This window comes from Eubalaena glacialis, chromosome 2 (assembly GCF_028564815.1).
Source record: "Eubalaena glacialis isolate mEubGla1 chromosome 2, mEubGla1.1.hap2.+ XY, whole genome shotgun sequence".
Classification (NCBI taxonomy): domain Eukaryota; kingdom Metazoa; phylum Chordata; class Mammalia; order Artiodactyla; family Balaenidae; genus Eubalaena; species Eubalaena glacialis.
Window position 1 is genome coordinate 79,103,449 of NC_083717.1, and position 20,729 is coordinate 79,124,177.

General features: G+C 36.5%; 2 protein-coding genes across 2 annotated transcripts in view; one reads left to right on the forward strand and one right to left on the reverse strand.

Moving 5' to 3' along the window:
• The window catches only part of MNS1 (meiosis specific nuclear structural 1), a 60,812-nt gene extending 49,079 nt beyond the window's left edge, over positions 1 to 11,733 (forward strand). Inside the window, exons 9-10 of the mRNA XM_061182083.1 lie at positions 3,680 to 3,805; positions 11,101 to 11,733. Coding sequence (XP_061038066.1) covers positions 3,680 to 3,805; positions 11,101 to 11,193 — 219 coding nt within the window. The 3' untranslated portion in view covers positions 11,194 to 11,733. The remainder of the gene's footprint in view (positions 1 to 3,679; positions 3,806 to 11,100) is intronic.
• A 97-nt stretch (positions 11,734 to 11,830) lies between these two features.
• TEX9 (testis expressed 9) overlaps positions 11,831 to 20,729 on the reverse strand; it is a 91,674-nt gene continuing 82,775 nt past the window's right edge. The window contains exons 11-12 of the mRNA XM_061180294.1: positions 12,698 to 12,832; positions 11,831 to 12,110 (exon numbers count right to left, since the gene is read on the reverse strand). Of these exons, the coding sequence (XP_061036277.1) occupies positions 12,036 to 12,110; positions 12,698 to 12,832 (210 nt within the window). The 3' untranslated portion in view covers positions 11,831 to 12,035. The remainder of the gene's footprint in view (positions 12,111 to 12,697; positions 12,833 to 20,729) is intronic.

Consider the following 20,729-nt stretch of genomic DNA (forward strand, 5'->3'; position numbering starts at 1 on the left):
TAAAGATATATCAGGTGCATGTGATGATAATTATACAGACATGGACATCTTGGTATGGCAGAGAGGAGACAGATCATGAATGCCCTGGCTGCTATTTTAATGGTGGACTTTATCCAGGGAGACCCACTGAAGAATTAAGAAAGCTACATGATAAGATCTGCACTTGGAAAGATGACTCAGGTAGCAGTGTTGAGGACAAATGTGAGGGGAGTAAGACCAGAGACAGGAAGATCAGTAAGGAAGTTATTATAGTTATCCCAGTGATAGGTGATGAAAACCCATGTGAACAGAGAAGGGATCCATCTGTGAGATGTTAGGAAGGTAGAGTTGATGGGGCTTGGTTACCAATTAGTTCTGGAGAGTTGAGAGAAGAATTAGGCTACTACTAATAAATAATGCTATTATGTACTTCCATCTTCAGTGAGTGGTGATGTGCTACAGAAAGAGTATGTACAAAGAAAAACAGATTTTGAGGGAGTATATAATTCCATTTTGTCCACATTGATTTTGAGGCCCAGGGGAAGATTTTTAGCTGGAAATGTGTATTTAAGAATTGGTGAGGAAACTAGGTTTGTGACTTTGGACACATTGATTTGTCTATTTGTGTTTCATCCGTAAAACTGAAATAATACTTTAAGAACCAAATAAGAAAATGTGTAAGTGTTTTGAAAAGATAAAGAGCTCTAAATATGAAAAGTACAGATTAGGCATATGGCAAATATTTTAAGTAGTAATAGAAGTGGTAGTAATAATAACTAACATTTATTGAGCATTTTCATATGTCATTCACTATTCTATACTCATTACAAGCAAAGTAATAACTTTTAACTTTCTATACTCATTACAAGCAAAGTAATAACTTTTAACTTTCAACCCTGTGAGTTAGGTACTATTACTACCCCCATTTTAAAGATGTGGAAACTAAGGCATAGAGAGATTATATGTATTGCCCAAGGTTTCACAGCAAGTAAGTGGCAGAGCTGGGATTATTAAATTAATATCATAATGCTGATCTTTCCTGCATGGGTAGACAAAAAGAAATCTCAAGATATTCTTATAATCAACAGATACTGATCTGCTAGGCATTCTGCTGAGTGTTGGTGAGGGAACCAAAACAAATAAAAGCTCATTCTAATCTAGCAAAAGAAAATAAGGTCTAGATACCCAAAAGACTCGACTATATATAGCACTGTATTAAGAATATATTTCTTAAATGTACAATGTAAACATTTGTAGAATGTGGTAGTGTGGGATTTACTAGTGTGCAATACCCTTACAACAGAACTATGTGGATTTATCTGGTAATACATACAAAATGAATAAAAGAAGACAGAGGAAGGCTATTCCAAGTTGGCAGCATATAGAATTATCAAATGGAGAAACCTGAATAATAGGCAGAGGAGTTTGGACATGATACAGTAGAAACTGGTTATCATAATATGGTCTTTAACAAGAGGAGAAAGTAGTAATTTAAGAGTGAAGAGAGGAGGACCTGGAATATAGGTTAACAGAGCAGTGGAAGGAGAGAGAAAGGGGAGAGTTTAAATATTTTTAAAGGAAGAATAGATGAGACTTGTATGATTTTTTTGGACCATATAAGGTAGAGTGGAGGAAGGAGTCAAAATAACTCTCAAAGTTTCAAACATGAGAAACTCAAGGAACACAAGTGCTGTTATGTTTTGAATTGGAGCAAAAAGATATAATGACTTCGTTTTTAGTCATACTGAGTTTGAAATAGAAACGCAAGTTGAAAAATCCTGAAGGCAGTTGAACAGAAGAAGAAAACTTAGGTCAAGTATTCTTAGACAAGCATTTCTGTCATTAAGTAGCACAGAGAGTTTCAAACTAAGATGATTCTTCCAAATAATATATTATAATGAGAAACAATCAGAGGGCCAGTGACTGAGACTTGGAGAACATTCTAGTTAGGAGGTGGAAGTAGTAGAAAAAATTGCCAAGACCAAGAAATGGTCAGAAAGATAAGAGAATCTGGAAGTCACAGAAAACCAAGAGAGATCAGCTCTTTTGACTGCTGCAATGACGTGTTGGGAGACTTGGGGTTCAATTTTTGGCTTTCCTCTATACTTAATCAACTCACGGTGTAGTTCTTTTTTTTTTTTAAAAAAATTATTTATTTATTTATTTTGGCCGTGTCAGGTCTTAGTTGCGGCACGCGGGATCTTTCGTTGTGGCGCGCAGGCTCTTCGTTGCGGCGCCTGGGCTCCTCTCTAGTTGTGGAGTGCAGGCTTCTCTCTAGTTGTGGCCCACGGGCTTAGTTGCCCCACAGCATGTGGGATCTTAGTTCCCGGACCAGGGATCGAACCCGCGTCCCCTGCATTGGAAGGCGGATTCTTAACCACTGGACCACCAGGAAAGTCCCCTCACGCCGTAGTTCTTTTGCCATATTTCCAAATGCCTAAAGGACACAGTTGGAAATCTTGTGAGTGCCTTAGAATTTAGGTTTCCAAAAGTGAATGTAGCAGACAAACCTTCTCCAATTTCTGTAGCCTCAGTCTTGGTTAAACACAGGCTTGGGTGACTGAGTGAATATGCTATCACCTTGGAATCATTCCTGGACTCTTCCCGTTTCTTACCTAATAATTTTTAGTCAGCCACCAAATCCTATTGATTCCACCTCAACAATCCTATTGATTCCACCTCAACAATTCTATTGATTCCACCTCATAAATTCAGTTTCTCTTCTTCATAACTTAATTTAGACATTCAGTATCATTCTGTGGACTACTGAAATTGACTTATAATTGGTCTCCTTGTGGCATCTGCTACCAGTTAGCAAGGTATAAAAAAAAATCTCATTATGTCCTCCTACTGCTTAAGTGGATTCCTACTGGATAAAACTTCAATTCTGTAGCTTTGATATAAACCAACCATGATCTACTGTAACCTTTAAGGGAGATAATTACCTATAAAGCACCTAGCATTTTGCCTGGTCAGAGCAAAGTGATCAAGGAGACTGAAAATTAAAAGGCTTTTGAAATTGACCAGAAAGCTTTGAATACTCCTTGTCTAGAAAGAGGTAGAACCAGTGACTGTGACTGTCCTATCTCATGGCTTACAGAGCTAATCTGAAAGCTTTTGGAAAAGTTAGCAAGACAGCTATAAATGGAAGAAATCTGAAAATATTACCTAAAGCATAAATACTTTTACAAAATTTTATATCTTAATTTTTTTTTTAATTGTAAATGTTCCCAATATGAAGCTGTGGGCTTAATTTTAAGTATCTTATCTTTTAGATATCCCTATTCTGTTTTATCTACCTTTTTTTTCATCTTACACTGTAAGCTGCTTTCAGTACCTGGAGTATGGTAAGCACGCAATAAATATTTGTTGAATTAATTAGGAAATCATTTCTTTGAATCTTTTTTCCTTGGTAATGAAGATACTTGTCCTGAAAATATGTACTTGCCTCCCTAAAATCCCAGTCATAACTGGGATTTTTCTTGTAACTTTAAAGAAATAGTGACTGTAATATATACATATATATATATGTATATATGTGTGTGTATATATATATATATAAAATGTAAAAGATATATATTATCTAGTACCTACCAGTTTTATCTAATTTACTGCAAGAGTAAATTAGACAAATTTATTGGACAAATTCTTAGTTTAATGTGTTTTGTGAAAATAAAATAAATTTTATTTATATTGCCAGCAACGTGAACTGGAGGAATGGCAGTTGCAGCAAAGAAGGCAAGGATGTATTAATGAAATTATTGAAGAAGAAAGACTAAAACTTCTCAAAGAACATGCTACAAAATTACTAGGATATCTCCCTAAAGTAAGTAACATTTAACACATAACATCTAATAGTGGGGAAAAAAACATGGTATTAAGATTTTGGGGGGAAACTGAGGATGGCAGAGTAGAAGGACGTGCGTTCACTCCCTCTTGTGAGAGCACCAGAATCACAACCAACTGCTGAACAGTCATGGACAGGAAGACACTGGAACTCACCAAAAAAGATACCCCACATCCAAAGACAAAGGAGAAGCCACAATGAGATGGTAGGAGGGGTGCAATCACAATAAAATCAAATCCCATAACTGCTGGGTGGGTGACTCACAAACTGGAGAAAAATTATACCACAGAAGTCCACCCACTGGAGTGAAGGTTCTGAGTCCCACATCAGGCTTCCCAACCTGGGGGTTCGGCAACGGGAGGAGGAATTCCTAGAGAATCAGACTTTGAAGGCTAGCGGGATTTGATTGCAGGACTTCGACAGGACTGGGAGAAACAGAGACTCCACACTTGGAGGGCACACACAAAGTAGTGTGCGCACCAGGACCCAGGGGGAAGGAGCAGTGACCCCATAGGAGACTGAACCAGACCTACCTGCTAGTATTGGAGGGTCTCCTGCAGAGGTGTGTGTGTGTGGGGGCTGTGGCTCAGCGTGGGGACAAGGACACTGGCAGCAGAAGTTCTAGGAAGTACTCCTTGGCATGAGCCCTGCTGGAGTCCACCATTAGCCCTACCAAAGAGCCTGTACCCTCCAGTGCTGGGTTCCCTCAGGCCAAACAACCAACAGGGAGGGAACTCAGCCCCACCCATCAGCAGACAAGCAGATTAAAGTTTTACTAAGCTCTGCCCACCAAAGCAACACCCAGCTCTACCCACCACCAGTCCCTCCCATCAGGAATCTTGCACAAGCCTCTTAGACACCCTCATGCACCAGAGGGCAGACAGCAGAAGCAAGAATAACTACAATCCTGCAGCCTGTGGAAGGGAAACCACATTCACAGAAAGACAAACAAAATGAAAAGGCAGGGAACTATGTACCAGATGAAGGAACAAGATAAAACCCCAGAAAGACAACTAAATGAAGTGAAGATAGGCAACCTTCCAGAAAAAGGATTCAGAATAATGACAGTGAAGATGATCCAGGACCTTGGAAAAAGGATGGAGGCAAAGATTGAGAAGATGCAAGAAATGTTTAACAAAGACCTAGAAGAATTAACAAACACCTAGAAGAATTAAAGAACAAATAGAGATGAACAATACAATAACTGAAATGAAAAATACACTAGAAGGAATCAATAGCGGAATAACTGAGGCAGAAGAACGGATAAGTGACCTGGAAGACAGAATGGTAGAATTCACTGCCGCAGAACAGAATAAAGAAAAAAGAATGAAAAGAAATGAAGACAGCCTAAGAGACCTCTGGGACAACATTAAACATACTGACATTTGCATTGTAGGGGTCCCAGGAGGAGAAGAGAGAGAGAAAGGACCAGAGAAAATATCTGAAGAGATTACAGTTGAAAACTTCCCTAACATGGGAAAGGAAATAGCCGCCCAAGTCCAGGAAGCGCAGAGAGTCCCAGGCAGGATAAACCCAAGGAGAAACACGTCAAGACACCTAGTAATCAAATTGACAAAAATTGAAGGCAGAGAAAAATTATTAAAAGCAACAAGGGAAAAACGACAAATAACATACAAGGGAACTCCCATAAGGTTAACAGCTGATTTCTCAGCAGAAACTCTACAAGCCAGAAGGGAGTGGCATGATATATTTAAAGTGATGAAAGGGAAAAACCTCCAAGAATACTCTACCTGGCAAGGATCTCATTCAGATTCAATGGAGAAATCAAAAGCTTTACAGACAAGCAAAAGCTAAAAGAATTCAGCACCACCAAACCAGCTCTACAACAAATGCTAAAGAAACTTCTCTAAGTGGGAAACACCAGAGAAGGAAAGAACCTACAAAAACAACCCCAAAACAATTAAGAAAATGGTAATAGGAACATAAATATCAATAATTACCTTAAATGTGAATGGATTCAATGCTCCAACAAAAAGACACAGCTCGCTGAATGGATAAAAAACAAGACCCATATATATGCTGTCTACAAGAGACCCACTTCAGACCTAGGGACACATACAGACTGAAAGTGAGGGGATGGAAAAAGATATTCCATGCAAAGGGAAATCAAAAGAAAGCTGGAATAGCAATTCTCATATCAGATAAAATAGACTTTAAATTGAAGAATGTTACAAGAGACAAGGAAGGACACTACATAATGATCAAGGGATCAATCCAAGGAGAAGATATAACAATTATAAATATATATGCACCCAACATAGGAGCACCTCCATACAGAAGGCAAATGCTAAGAGCTCTAAAGGAGGAAATCAACAGTAACACAATAATAGTGGGGGGACCTTAACCACCTCATTTACACCAATGGACAGATTATGCAGACAGAAAATTAATAAGGAAACAGAAGCTTTAAATGACACAATAGACCAGATAGATTTAATTGATATTTATAGGACATTCCACCTGAAAACAGCAGATTACACTTTCTTCTGAAGTGCACATGGAACATTCTCCAGGATAGATCACATCTTGGGTCACAAATCAAGCCTCTGTAAATTTAAGAAAACTGCAATCATATCAAGTATCTTTTCCAACCACGACGCTATGAGATTAGGGATCAATTCCAGAGGAAAAAATGTAAAAAACACAAACACATGGAGGCTAAACAATATGTTACTAAATAACCAAGAGATCACTGAAGAAATCAGAGGAAATCAAAAAATACGTAGAGACAAATGACAACGAAAACATAATGATCCAAAACCTATGGGATGCAGCAAAAGCAATTCTAAGAGGGAAGTTTATAGCAATAGAATCCTACCTCAAGAAACAAGAAAAATCTCAAATAAACAACCTAACCTTACACCTAAAGGAACTAGAGAAAGAGGAACAAACAAAACCCAAAGTTAGTAGAAGGAAAGAAATAATAAAGGTCAGAGCAGAAATAAATGAAACAGAAACAAAGAAAACAATAGCAAAGATCAATAAAACTAAAAGCTGGTTCTTTGAGAAGATAAACAAAATTGATAAACCTTTAGCCAGACTCATCAAGAAAAAGGGAGAGGACTCAAATCAATAAAATTGGAAATGAAAAATGAGAAGTGACAACGGACACCACAGAAATACAAAGCATCCTAAGAGACTACTACAAGCAACTCCATGCCAATAAAATGGACTACCTGGAAGAAATGGACAAATTCTTAGAAAGGTATAACCTTCCAAGACTGAACCAGGAAGAAATAGAAAATATGAACAGACCAATCACAAGTAATGAAATTGAAACTGTGATTAAAAATCTTCCAACAAACAGAAGTCCAGGACCAGATGGCTTCACAGGTGAATTCTATCAAACATTTAGAGAAGAGCTAACACACATCCTTCTCAAATTTTCTAAAAAATTGAAGGGGAATGAATGCTCTAAACTCATTCTACGAGGCCACCATCACACTGATACCAAAACCTGACAAAGATACTACCAAAAAAGAAAATTACAGACCAATATCACTGATGAATATGGATGCCAAAATCCTCAACAAAATACTAGCAAACAGAATCCAACAACACATTAAAAGGATCATACACCATGATCAGATGGGATTTATTCCAGGAATGCAAGGATTCTTCAATCAATGTGATACACCATATTAACAAATTAAAAAATAAAAACCATATGATCATCTCAATAGATGCAGAAAAGCTTTTGACAAAATTCAACACCCATTTATGATAAAGACTCTCCAGAAAGTGGGCATAGAGGGAACCTACCTCAACATAGTAAAGACCATATATGACAAACGCACAGCAAACATCATTCTCAATGGTGAAAAACTGAAACCATTTCCACTAAGATCAGGAACAAGACAAGGATGTCCACTCTCGCCACTATCGTTCAACATAATTTTGGAATTCCTAGCCACGGCAATCAGAGAAGAAAAAGAAATAAAAGGAATACAAATTGGAAAAAAGAAGTAAAACTGTCACTGTTTGCAGATGACATGATACTACACATAGATAATCCTTAAGATGCCACCAGAAAACTACTAGAGCTAATCAATGAATTTGGTAAAGTTGCAGGATACAAAATTAATGCACAGAAATCTCTTGCATTCCTATATACTAACAATGAAAGATCAGAAAGAGAAATTAAGGAAACATTCCCATTTAGCATTGCAGCAAAAAGAATAAAATACCTAGGAATAAACCTACCCAAGGAGACAAAAGACCTGTACTCTGAAAACTATGAGATGCTGATGAAGGAAATAAAAGATGAGACAAACAGATGGAGAGATATACCATGTTCTTGGATTGGAAGAATCAATATTTTAAAAATGACTGTACTACCCAAAGCAATCTACAGATTCAATGCAACCCCTATCAAAGTACCAATGGCATTTTTTACAGAACTAGAACAAAAAATCTTAAAATTTGTATGGAAACACAAAAGACCCCGAATAGCCAAAGCAATCTTGAGGGAAAAAAATGGAGCTGGTGGAATCAGACTCCCTGACTTCAGACTATACTACAAAGCTACAGTAATCAAGACAATATAGTACTGGCACAAAAACAAATATAGATCAATGGAACAGGATAGAAAGCCCAGAGATAAACCCACACACCTATGGTCAACTAATCTATGACAAAGGAGGCAAGGATATACAATGGGGAAAAGACAGTCTCTTCAATAAGTGGTGCTGGGAAAACTGGACAGCTACATGTAAAAGAAAGAAATTAGAACACTCCCTAACACCATACACAAAAATAAACTCAAAATGGATTAAAGACCTAAATGTAAGGCCAGACACTATAAAACTCTTAGAGGAAAACATAGGCAGAACACTCTTTGACATAAATCACAGCAAGATATTTTTTGACTCATCTCCTAGAGTAATGGAAATAAAAAGAAAAATAAACAAATGGGACCTAATGAAACTTAAAAGCTTTTGCACAGCATAGGAAACTATAAACACGATGAAAAGACAACCCTCAGAATGGGAGAAAATGTTTTCAAATGAATCAGTGGACAAAGGATTAATCTCCAAAATATATAAACAGCTTATGCAGCTCAATATTAAAAAAACAATCCAATGAAAAAATGGGCAGAAGACATAAATAGACATTTCTCCAAAGAAGACATACAGATGGCCAAGAGGCACATGAAGAGCTGCTCAACATCACTAATTATTAGAGAAATGCAAATCAAAACTACAATGAGGTATCACCCACACTGGTCAGAATGGCCATCATTGAAAAGTCTACAAACAATAAATGCTGGAGAGGGTGTGGAGAAAAGGGAACCCTTTTGCACTGTTGGTGGGAATGTAAATTGATACAGCCACTATGGAGAACAGTATGGAGGTTCCTTAAAAAACTAAAAATAGAAATACCATATGACCCAGCAATCCCACTACTGGGCATATACCCAGAGAAAACCGTAATTCAAAAAGACATATGCACCCCAGTGTTCATTGCAGCACTATTTACAATAGCCAGGTCATGGAAGCAACCTAAATGCCCATTGACAGACGAATGGATAAAGAAGATGTGGTATATACATATAATGGAATATTACTCAGCCATAAAAAGGAAGGAAATTGGGTTATTTGTAGAGACATGGATGGACCTAGAGACTGTCATACAGAGTGAAGTAAGTCAGAAAAAGAGAAACAAATATTGTATATTAATGCATATATGTGGAATCTAGAAAAATGGTACAGAAGAACCAGTTTGCAAGGCAGAAATAGAGACACAGATGTAGAGAACAAACATATGGATGGCAAGGGGGGAAAGTGGGGAGGGGGGGTTGTGGTAGTGGGATGATCTGGGAGATTGGGATTGACATATATACACTAATATGTATAAAATAGATAACTAACAAGAACCTGCCATGTAAAAAAATATTTCGGAGGGCCTGGGTTTCACTCACTTCTTACTGTTACAAATTAACAGTATATGTTAATATATATAGTGTGATATGAGCCAGTAATTGAACATCTCCAAAATGAGAGAGTTGGTCTTGGCACATTCTATTAAATATGAGCTGGAATTATTGAATTTAAATTTTAGAGGTTCTTTTCTCCTCTTTCAGTGTAGGAAGTCTACAACTATAGCAGTTCTGATACTCTGGTGATATACAGGAAAACCTTGTAATTGGTATCAGTAGTCACAGATACATGCTTGAACTGAGTCTGAGACAGATCTGCTGTATAGCAGGAGGTTACATTATAACTAGGTAACCCTGGTTTTTAAAAGTACTTCCAGAAGATAGCAAATTTTCATGTATGTCTGAAATATGTTGACTATAAAAATAACTGAGTTTCCTAGGCCACATAAACATCTGGACTCATGTAAATAAAATTTCCATCCTTCAAATATAGAAATTATGCCATTTGATACTGTATTCAATCAAAAGAATCAAATGTATATTTTGCTTAGTCAGTACAAAGGAAGGAGAAAGAGAAATGTGAACACTTATTACCTGTCTATAGGACCTTATAGTAATAGACAGGATTAATGAATACAAAATGATACATTAATGACAAAAGCCATATGGAATTGATAAATTTCATAAACTAGACTATAAATTCTGGGAGAGTCTTAGGGTTTATATATTTGTGTAGCAAAGTAATTGTGGAAATGGGAGAGACTGATGATAACCTAAAATGATTTTATCCTAGATCCTAGTGGCTCCAAATGACCTAAATTATTCTCTGGATTCTTAGGATAAGTAAATATTCAAGTTTAATTTTGTTTTAAAGGGATTAAGATTAGTTGGCTTAACTCCACACCTGGATTCTTTCCTGCAAGATTGAATGTTTGTTTGCTGATTAGACACAGAACTGAGGCAAGAGCCAATCCCATGCATGAATCTGGCGAAGCTCAATCTCTTCACCCTGACCTCCCTCATATCATACTGTAGGGCTGTTTCAAAACAAGGGTGGAGGGTATGGTATGGATTAAATTAATTCCTATTCAGCCCATCAAAGCAGTAGTACTTGTAGTAATAAAGCAGAAGAGCCCAGATTCCTGACAAGGTCTAACACAGGATCTGGTAAATCAGGAAATCAGGTCAGGCTAAGAATATTTCGTATATATCAAGTCATAATTTCAGAAAAATTTTTTTCATAAATGTATTAAATAGATTTTGTTATCTTGGAAATAACTTTACAAATTTCATGTCTGTATATCTGTTAGCCTTAACGAACATTTAGTGAATTATTCTAGCATTCATAGTAACCCACAAAATATTTTTCTTGTAGGGAGTATTCAAAAAAGAGGATGATATTGATATGCTTGGTGAAGAGTTTAGAAAAGCATATCACAAAAGGAGTGAAATTTGTGAAGAGAAGTGATATCATCAAAGTTTGGTAAACCTGGATTCTTTTGTATGTTACCACTAGATGTCAGTGTAACTTCTGTTTTACAGTTCAGTGAGGGTAGGAATCCATTGTCTTTGGATTTTCTAAAACATCTCTATTTCATCATTTATAAACAATTATTTGTAAGAAAACATTTGTTTTTGATAAAAATTAATTACTGAGTATTTTTTCACTGCAAAATTAATGGCAAAGTTAATTGCTTTTAATCAAACTATTGTTTTTGTACTAATAATTTGAAGATCTGAATTCTACACCACACTCCATATAGAGAAATATATATATATATAAAATCAAACAACCCAGGAGACTAACCTCTCCATACCACTTCTATCTATGTTAGTGTCTTGGAACTTTACTTCCCTGATTTGGCCAGGGAAAACTTTACTTTTCTCCTCTCACAGTAGACAGGAAAAGAGTGAGGAATTTCAACGTGCTTTACTAGCGAATGCACTTAATTGTCAATAAGAACACAGAAACAGTTTCTCTTGTATAAACATCATTTACAAACTAGAGTTACATCTCTAGAACATAAAATATTTTCTATTCAAATGCAGTTGAAAAAGGGCTAGATGGTCATAAGAAAGATAACAATTAAAAGTTAAATTCCTATTGCTTTATTTTATAAAATATTTCCATTTTGTAATAATTAGATATCAATTTTACATCCCCAGATCTACACAGGGAATTTGGAATTATTTTGATTTCATTATCAAGTATCTTCATTTCCTAGAGTAAAAATAATTCAAACCATTACAACTTAAGTTAAATAAAGGGTATATCCACCATGCACTATAGGTTAAAAAGTAGATCACTTATTAATTTCCCCATTCGAGTGCCTTCATAAATTCCTCTTCAGTGAAAGACAACATCTTGGCAGCTTCAATATGCATCTGTGTTTAAAAACAAATATTATCTAATTTAGTGTTAAGAGTAGACCACAGAACAACAGGAAATTTATAAAAATGTGTGTATAATATGCTATCCAATTAAGTTTTGTTGTAGGAATGTGTAATTCTAATTACAATAAATGTGACATTTGAAATGGTCAGCCTCTAAAAACCTTCGTTCACTGCTGGTATTGTACCAACCTGTTGAGAGAACAATAATATTGTAATACCTAACCTTTGCAAAAAGGGACAGTGGCAAAGCCATGAATTCATATCCTCTTACCACTAGGTTAACTCGTGTAGTGAACAGAACAAAAGTGGTTTGGAATCAGTTTTCACTCTTCAAGAGGCAAACTGATCCCCTAAGTTATTTTTATGTATGGTATTTTCTTTAGTTAGGGAGTATCCATATTGTATTTACTAGTCCTATTTCCACATTTCTAATTTACTTGCATTGATGTATAGATAAAATTTTGTGACTAAGCATGTCAAGATAAACATATCTAAAGTAGAAATACTAAATATCTTAGTAGAAAGAGCCAAATAACATGTATGATTTATTTTAACTTTGTTTTTTAGGATAAACTCACCTTCTGCCTTTTTAAAACATCAATTAATTTTAATTGTTTCTTGAACCCTATCATTAATTCTCCTTTTTGTCTTTCTAGCTTCTTGTTTTCTGATTTTAACACTTCAATTTTTTTGTGTTCTTCATTTGCTATATCCTGCAAAGGGAAAAAAAAATCCCATTTATTCTTTGCAGTATTTGAATGGAAAAAATGGTATCAGCAATAAAAGCTATTTTTAGTTTTTGCATTACTAAATTACTGTAACTTTGATAACTTTTAATGATGCTCACACCTCTAGCATTTTAAAAAATGTTTTTAAATAACAACTCAGTTCTAATTCCAATAATGCCAATGTAGCTTATATTTGAAGGCAGAGATGAGTAATCAGTAGTAAGCAGAAACTGGAGATGGTTATGATGCTTGAAAAAATGGAAGCATACTGGTTGAGATCCACATTCAGCTGGTTTCTGAGAGCACTTTTCAGTTCATCAGTTCACAGGGGACAGACCTAAAGCAAAAAGTATCAGTCTTATTGGGCTAAGGAATTGGACAGCAGGGCTGCCACGATGGTAGAAATTTCCAGGTGGGAAATCCCTCAAAATTTGCGTACACAGTTCCCTCAAATCCTTGGCACCTAAATAACATGTGCAGGGTGAGACTCCTAGGAACCCATGAAAGGTAAAAGTTGTGGTCTAAAGAGCTGAGCAGAGAATTCAGCCACTGCCCATGATAAGGAAGACCAAGTTTGTTATCTTGGTAAAAATTAATTGGATGAGCTCTGCAGCAATTTGGACAATGGAGAAAAAGGACCAGTGAACTTTAAGTAAGTAGAAACTATTAAGTAGAGGAAGATCTGGTACTTGGAAAAAATGTGAAAGGATGTCTTTCATGCAAAAAGGGAAATGATACCAGAAGGAAATCTGAATCTACATACACACACATTAAAAAAAAAAGTATCAGAAATAGTAACATGTGGTAAATATTAGAGTTTTTCATTAAAAACTTCTCTTTAAAAGATAATTGACAGTGGGTTAGATTTTGTTGCCAAGATGGCAGAGTAAAACCCTGAGCTCAACTCCTCCCATGGGCACACCAAAATTACAACTATTTACAGAACAACTATTGATGAGAAAGACCTGAATCTAACAGAAAAGATCTTCTCCAACCAAGAATATAAAAAAAGAACCACAACAAGATAGGTAGAAGGAGTGGAAGTGCAGTATTGTCAAGACCCATACCCCAGATGGGCAACCCACAAACGGGAGGATAATTACAATTACAGAGGTTCTCCCTAAGGAGCAATGGGTCTAACCCCCACATTGGGCTCCCCGGCCTGGGGGTCTTGTACTGGGAAGACAAGCCCCAGAATGTCTGGCTTTGAAGGCCAGTGGAGCTTACTTTCAGGAGACCCAGAGGGCTGTGGGAAATAGACAGTCCACTCTTAAAGGGTGTACACAAAATCTCACATGCTGCAGGACCCAGAGAAGAAGCAGTAATTTTTGAAAGGAGCCTGGGTCAGACCCACCTGCTAATCACCAAGAGGTAAGAGGCAACTGAAGCTCATCCTTGGGACATAGGCATTGGCAGCAGTCATTTGTGGGAGCCCATTCTATCACGTGGACACTGATGCTGGGAAGCACCACTTCAGAATCCTCCTCTAGCTTATTAGCACTGGGACATGGCTCCACCCACCAGCCTGTCAGCACCAGTACTGGGAAGCCTCAGGCCAAGCAACTAGCTTGGGGGGGACAAAGCCCCACTCACCACCAGCAGGCAGGCTACCTTAAGACCCCCTGAGCCTACAGCCACCTGGAACACAGCACAGCCCTGCCCACCAGAGGGCCCAGGACCCTGCCCCACACACAAGAGCAGAGGCACTAACCCCAGGATCCCCAGGCCTTGCAGCCAGAGACCCTGGGACCCAGCTCCACCCACCAGTGGGCCGACACCAGCCCAGGACCACCACAGCCTGCCATGGCAGGACCCAGCCCAGCCACCAGCACTGGGTGCCTCCCCACTGCTAGACCCTGGCCCCACCCACCAGCAGTCCAACACCACCTCTGAGACACCTTGGGACCCTTGGCAAGATTCAACACACTTTCATGATAAAAAACACTTAAAAAACAAGGAACAGAAGGATTCTACTTCAACATGATAAAAGCCATATATTGACAAGCCCACAGCTAACATCAAACTCAATGGTACAAGACTGAAAGCTTTCCCTCTAGGATCGTAGACAAGACAAGGATGTTCACTTTTGTCACTTTTATCCAACACAGTACTGCAAGTTCTGGTCAGAGCAGCTAGGGAATAAAAATAAAAGGCACCCAAATCAAAAAGAAGAAAGATTATCTCTGTTCACAGATGACATTGTCTTGTATGTAGAAAACCTTACAGATTCCACAATTTATCCATCCGAATAAATTAATTTGGCAAAGTTGCATGACAGAGAATCAACACACACACAAAACCAGTTGTGTTTCTATATACTACTAATGAACATTCCTAAAAAGAAATTAAGAAAACAATTAGAAATATAATACCATCAAAAAGAATAAAGTACTTAGGAATAAAAGTAACCAAGGAGGTGAAATGCTTTTACACTGAAAACTTCAAAACACTGCTGAAAGACATTTGAAGACAAACGAATGGAAGGATATTCTGTGGTCATAGATTGTAAGATGTCAATACTACCCAAAGAGATCTACAGATTCAGTATGATCTTTATCAAAACCCCAATGGCATTTTTACAGAAATAGATCCATGCTAGCTAATATTTATATGGAATCTCAAGGGAACACGAATAGTCAAACACTTCTAATGAATAACACAAGTTGAAGGTCTCACACTCCCCAATTTCAAAACTTATTACAAATCTATGGTAATCAAAATAGTGTAATATGGACATAAAGAAATATTTACCAATGTAATAAAGAGCCCCCAAATAAACCCTTGCATATAAAGTCTAATGATTTTTGACAAGGATGCCAAGACCATTCACTAGGAAAAGATGGCCTCTTTAACAAATTGAGCTGGGAAGCTAGATATCTCCATGCATAACAATGAAGCTGTACACCTACTTCATATCATATACAAAAATTAACTCAAATTTGGTCAAAGACCTACATGTAAACCCTAAAACTATAAACTATTAGAAGAAAATGTAGGGGAAATGATCATGACCCTGGATTTGGTTGTGGATTCTTGGATATGAAACCAAAAGTACAGACAAACAAGGACATGGAAGCAACCTAAGTGTCCATCATCAGATGAATGGATAAAGATGTGGCACATATATACAATGGAATATTACTCAGCCATAAAAAGGAACGAAATTGAGTTATTTGTAGTGAGGTGGATGGACCTAGAGACTATCATACAGAGTGAAGTAAGTCAGAAAGAGAAAAACAAATACAGTATGCTAATACATATATATGGAATCTAAGGAAAAAAAAAAAAGTCATGAAGAACCTAGTGGTAAGATGGGAAAAAAGACACAGACCTACTAGAGAATGGACTTGAGGATATGGGGAGGGGGAAGGGTAAGCTGTGACAAAGTGAGAGAGTGGCATGGACATATATACACTACCAAACGTAAAATAGATAGCTAGTGGGAAGCAACCGCGTAGCACAGGGAGATCAGCTCGGTGCTTTGTGACCACCTAGAGGGGTGGGATAGGGAGGGTGGGAGGGAGGGAGATGCAAGAGGGAAGAGATATGGGAACATATGTATATGTATAGCTGATTCACTTTGTTATAAAGCAGAAACTAACACACCATTGTAAAGCAATTATACTCCAATAAAGATGTTAAAAAAAAAAAAGTACAGGCAAACAAAAGAAAAAAATAGATAAATTGGATTACATCAAAGGACACAATCAACAGAGTGAAAAAGAAACCTACAGAAAATATTTGCATATCATATACCTGATAAAGAGTTAATATCCAGAATACAGAAATAACTCCTACAAATCAATAACAAAAACACAATCAATTAATAAATGGGCAAAGGACTTGAATAGATAATTCTCCAGAAAAGATATACAGATGGCTAACAAGCACATGAAAAGGTGGTCAACATCACTAATATTTAGGGAGATTCAAATCAAAACCACAATGAGATACCACCTAATAAACATAAGGATGACTACTATTAAAAAAAAAAGCAACACAAAATAACAAGTTGGCAAGGATATGGAAAAATTGGAACCCTTGTGTACTGTTGGTATGGATGTAAAATGGTGCAGCCACTATGGAAAAACAGTATGGTGGTTCCTCAGAAAGTTAAAAATAGAATTACCATATGATCCAGCAATACCGCATCTAGGCAAATATCCAAAATAATTGAAAGCGGAGTCTTTAAGAGATACCCGTACACCCAAGTTCATATCAGCATTATTCACGATAGCCAAAAGGTGGAAGCAACCCAGGTTGCTTTATCCAATGAATGGATAAACAAAACCTGTTACATACATACAATGGAATATTCAGCCTTAAAAAGGAATGAAATTCTGATACATGCTACAACATGGATGAACCTTGAGAACATTATGCTAAGTGAAATAAGCCAGTCACAAAAAGACAAATAGTATATGATTCCACTTACATTAGGTACCTAGAGTAGTCAAAATCATAAAGATAGAAAGTAGAATTGTGGTTGCCAAGGATCAGGGAGAGGGGGATGGGGAATTATTTTTTAATGGACATAGGTTTTCAGTTTTTGCAAGATGAACAAGGAGTTCTGGAGTTTGGATACACAACAGTGTGAATGTATGTAACACTAGTGAACTGTACACTTTCAAAAATCAGGGTAAATTTTATGTGTAGTGTAATACAAAGGTTTTTTTTTTTTTAATTCAGAAAGTTCATTAACTCCTCAAAGCAAAAAAGTAACAATGTAGTGTGGAGTTTGTGTATAATAAATAAAATGTATGACAACAACAAAAAGGGGAGGAGAGAAGTATACTGCTGAAAGGTTCTTACATTATTCATAAAATGCTGTTACTTGAAGGTAGACAATGATAAGTTAAAGGTGTATCTGATAAATGATAAAATGTCCATAAAAAGAAGTGGAGATAATAAGCCAGTAAAAGAGATAAAATGAAATTGTTAAAAAATATTCAAAAGGAGAAAAATAAGAAACAGGAAGAAAGAGCATGAACATACAGCAAGTTAATAGAATAGAACAAAGAGAACAAATAGCAAGTTAATAGAATAAAATCCAACCATTATTAAAAATCATATTGAATGTAATGGTCTAAGCCTCCTAATTTAAAAGTCAGAGATTGTCAGATTGGATTAAAACAATAGGAAAACAACTATGTGTTGCCTACAAGAACATACAAAGGAGTTACAATGAAGGGATGGAAAGGACAACACTAATGTCAAGACTAATTAAAAGAAATTACATGATTTCAGGATTTATTATAAAGGTATAATAAGACAATGTATTAACATGAAGACATACAGATCAATGGAACAAAACAGATTCCAGCAACAAATCCACACATATCTGGGCAACTGATTTTCAACAAAGGTACCAGGGCAATTTAATAGTGAAAGGATAATCTTCTCAACAAATAGCGCTGCACATATTCCAATAATGAACCCTGACCCCTTATATCATGCACAAGAACTCACCAAAACATAAAAGCTCAAGCTATGCAACTTCTATAAGAAAACCTAAGAGCAAATCTTAGTGGCCCCTTTAGGTTTAGTAAAGAATTCTTAAATAGGACACAAGAAGCATAAATTATAAAAGAAAAAAACAACAGATTGGACTTCATCAAAATTTTAAACATTGCTCTTCAAAAAAACTGTTACAGAAATAAAAGGCAAGAGATATTTGCAAAGCAGGTATCTGACAAAAGACTTGTAGTTAGGATATATAAAGAACTCTTAAAACTCAATTATAAAACAAGTCAACTCAATTCTTTAAAATGAACCAAAGAGATAAAAACTAAGGAAATATGAATAAAGTATGGTCTTTAGTTAATAATAGTGAATCATAATAATATTGATTCATTCATTAACGGTAACAAATGTACCACACTAATGTATATATTAGTTGCAGAGGAAACTGTGTAGAGATTATAGAAATTCTCTGTACTAATTTCCCAATTTTTATGTAAATCTAAAACTGTTCCAAAAATTAAAGTGTATTTAACAATTTTTTAAAAGAAGAAAAGACTTATACAGACACTTCACCAAAGAAGATACCAAGACTCTCCTGAACAACCAATGGATGAAAGAAATCAAAGAGGAAAAAAAAAATGATCTTGAAACAAATGAAAAAGGAGACACAACATACCAAAACTTATGGGATGTAGTAAGAGCAGTTCAAAGAGGGAAGTTCATAGCAACAAACGCCTACATTAAGAAAGATCTCTGGGCTTCCCTGGTGGCACAGTGGTTGAGAATCTGCCTGCCAATGCAAGGGACACAGGTTCGAGCCCTGGTCTGGGAAGATCTCACATGCCATGGAGCAGCTGGGCCCGTGAGCCACAACTACTGAGCCTGCGCATCTGGAGCCTGTGCTCCGCAACAAGAGAGGCTGCAACAGTGAGAGGCCCGTGCACCGCGATGAAGAGTGGCCCCCACTCGCCACAACTAGAGAAAGCCCTCGCACAGAAATGAAGACCCAACACAGCCATAAATAAATAAATAAATTAATTTAAAAAAAAAAGAGAGAGATTGGATATGTAAATTCTATGGCACACATTTAAATTCCTTGCTACCCCAGAATGTCTTTCGCATGCCTTGACCTGAGAGGTCCATTTCATTCCAATAAGATTGAAATATAGTATCTCAATAAGGGAAAATCTCCAGTGTGCTACATCCTTTGCAAAAAAAAAAAAAAGAAAGATCTCTGCATTTTTACTCCTCCCTGCATGTTTAATGTTTTTGACATCATATTTTACATCTTTTTGTTTTGTGTATCCCTTAACTACTTACTGTGACTATAGATGATTTTACTACTTTTGTCTTTTAACCTTCCTAGTAGCTTTATAACGGCTGATCTACTACCTTTATTATATGTTTGTGTTTACCAATGAGATTTTTCCTTTTGTAATTTCCATATTTCTAGCTGTGGTCTTTTCTTTTTCACTTACAGAAGTCCATTTAACATTTCTTGGGAAGCTGGTTTAGTGGGGCTGAATTCTTTTAGCTTTTGCTTGTCTGTAAAACTCCTTATCTCTCCTTCAAATGTGAATGACAGCCTTGCTGGATAGAGTATTCTTGGCTGCAGGTTTTTTCCTTTCATCACGTTAAATATATTGTGCCACTCTCTTCTGGCCAGCAAAGTTTCTGCTGAAAGTCTGTGGACAATCTTATGGGAGTTCCCTTATACATAACTAGTTGCTTTACCCTTGATGCTCTTAATATTCTCTCTTTATCTTTAATTTTTGCCATTTTAATCATAATGTATCTTGGTGTGGATCTCTTTGGGTTGATCTTTTTGGGGACTCTCTGTTCTTTCTGGACCTGGATGTCTGTTTCCTTTCTCGTGTTAGGTATGTTTTTAGCTACAATTGCTTCAAATAAGTTCTCTGTCCCTATCTGTCTCTCTTCTCCTTCTGGGACCCCTATAATGTGAATATTAGTATGCTTGATGTTTTCCAAGAGGTCTCCTAAACTGTCTTCATTTTTTAAAATTCTTTTTTCTTTTTTTTGTTCAACTTGGGTGATTTCCACTACTCTGTCTTCCAGTTTACTGATCCATTCCTCTGTATTACCCAATCTAATGTTGATTCCTTCTACTGTATTTTTTATTTCAGTTACTGTATTTTTCAGCTTTGTTTGGTTCTTCTTTATATTTTCTAACTCCTTCTTAAAATTCTCACTGTGTTCACCCATTCTTCTTCCTAGTACATTGAGCATTTTTATGGTCATTACCACGAACACTTTATTGGGTAGACTGCTCATCTCCAGGGTTGTTAGAATGTGTTCAAACTTAAGACATCTTCAACTTTCAATATTCACCTGTGTATGTTGCTATATATAAACCTCATGGTAACCACAAACCAAAAAAATCTATAATAGATACACAAAA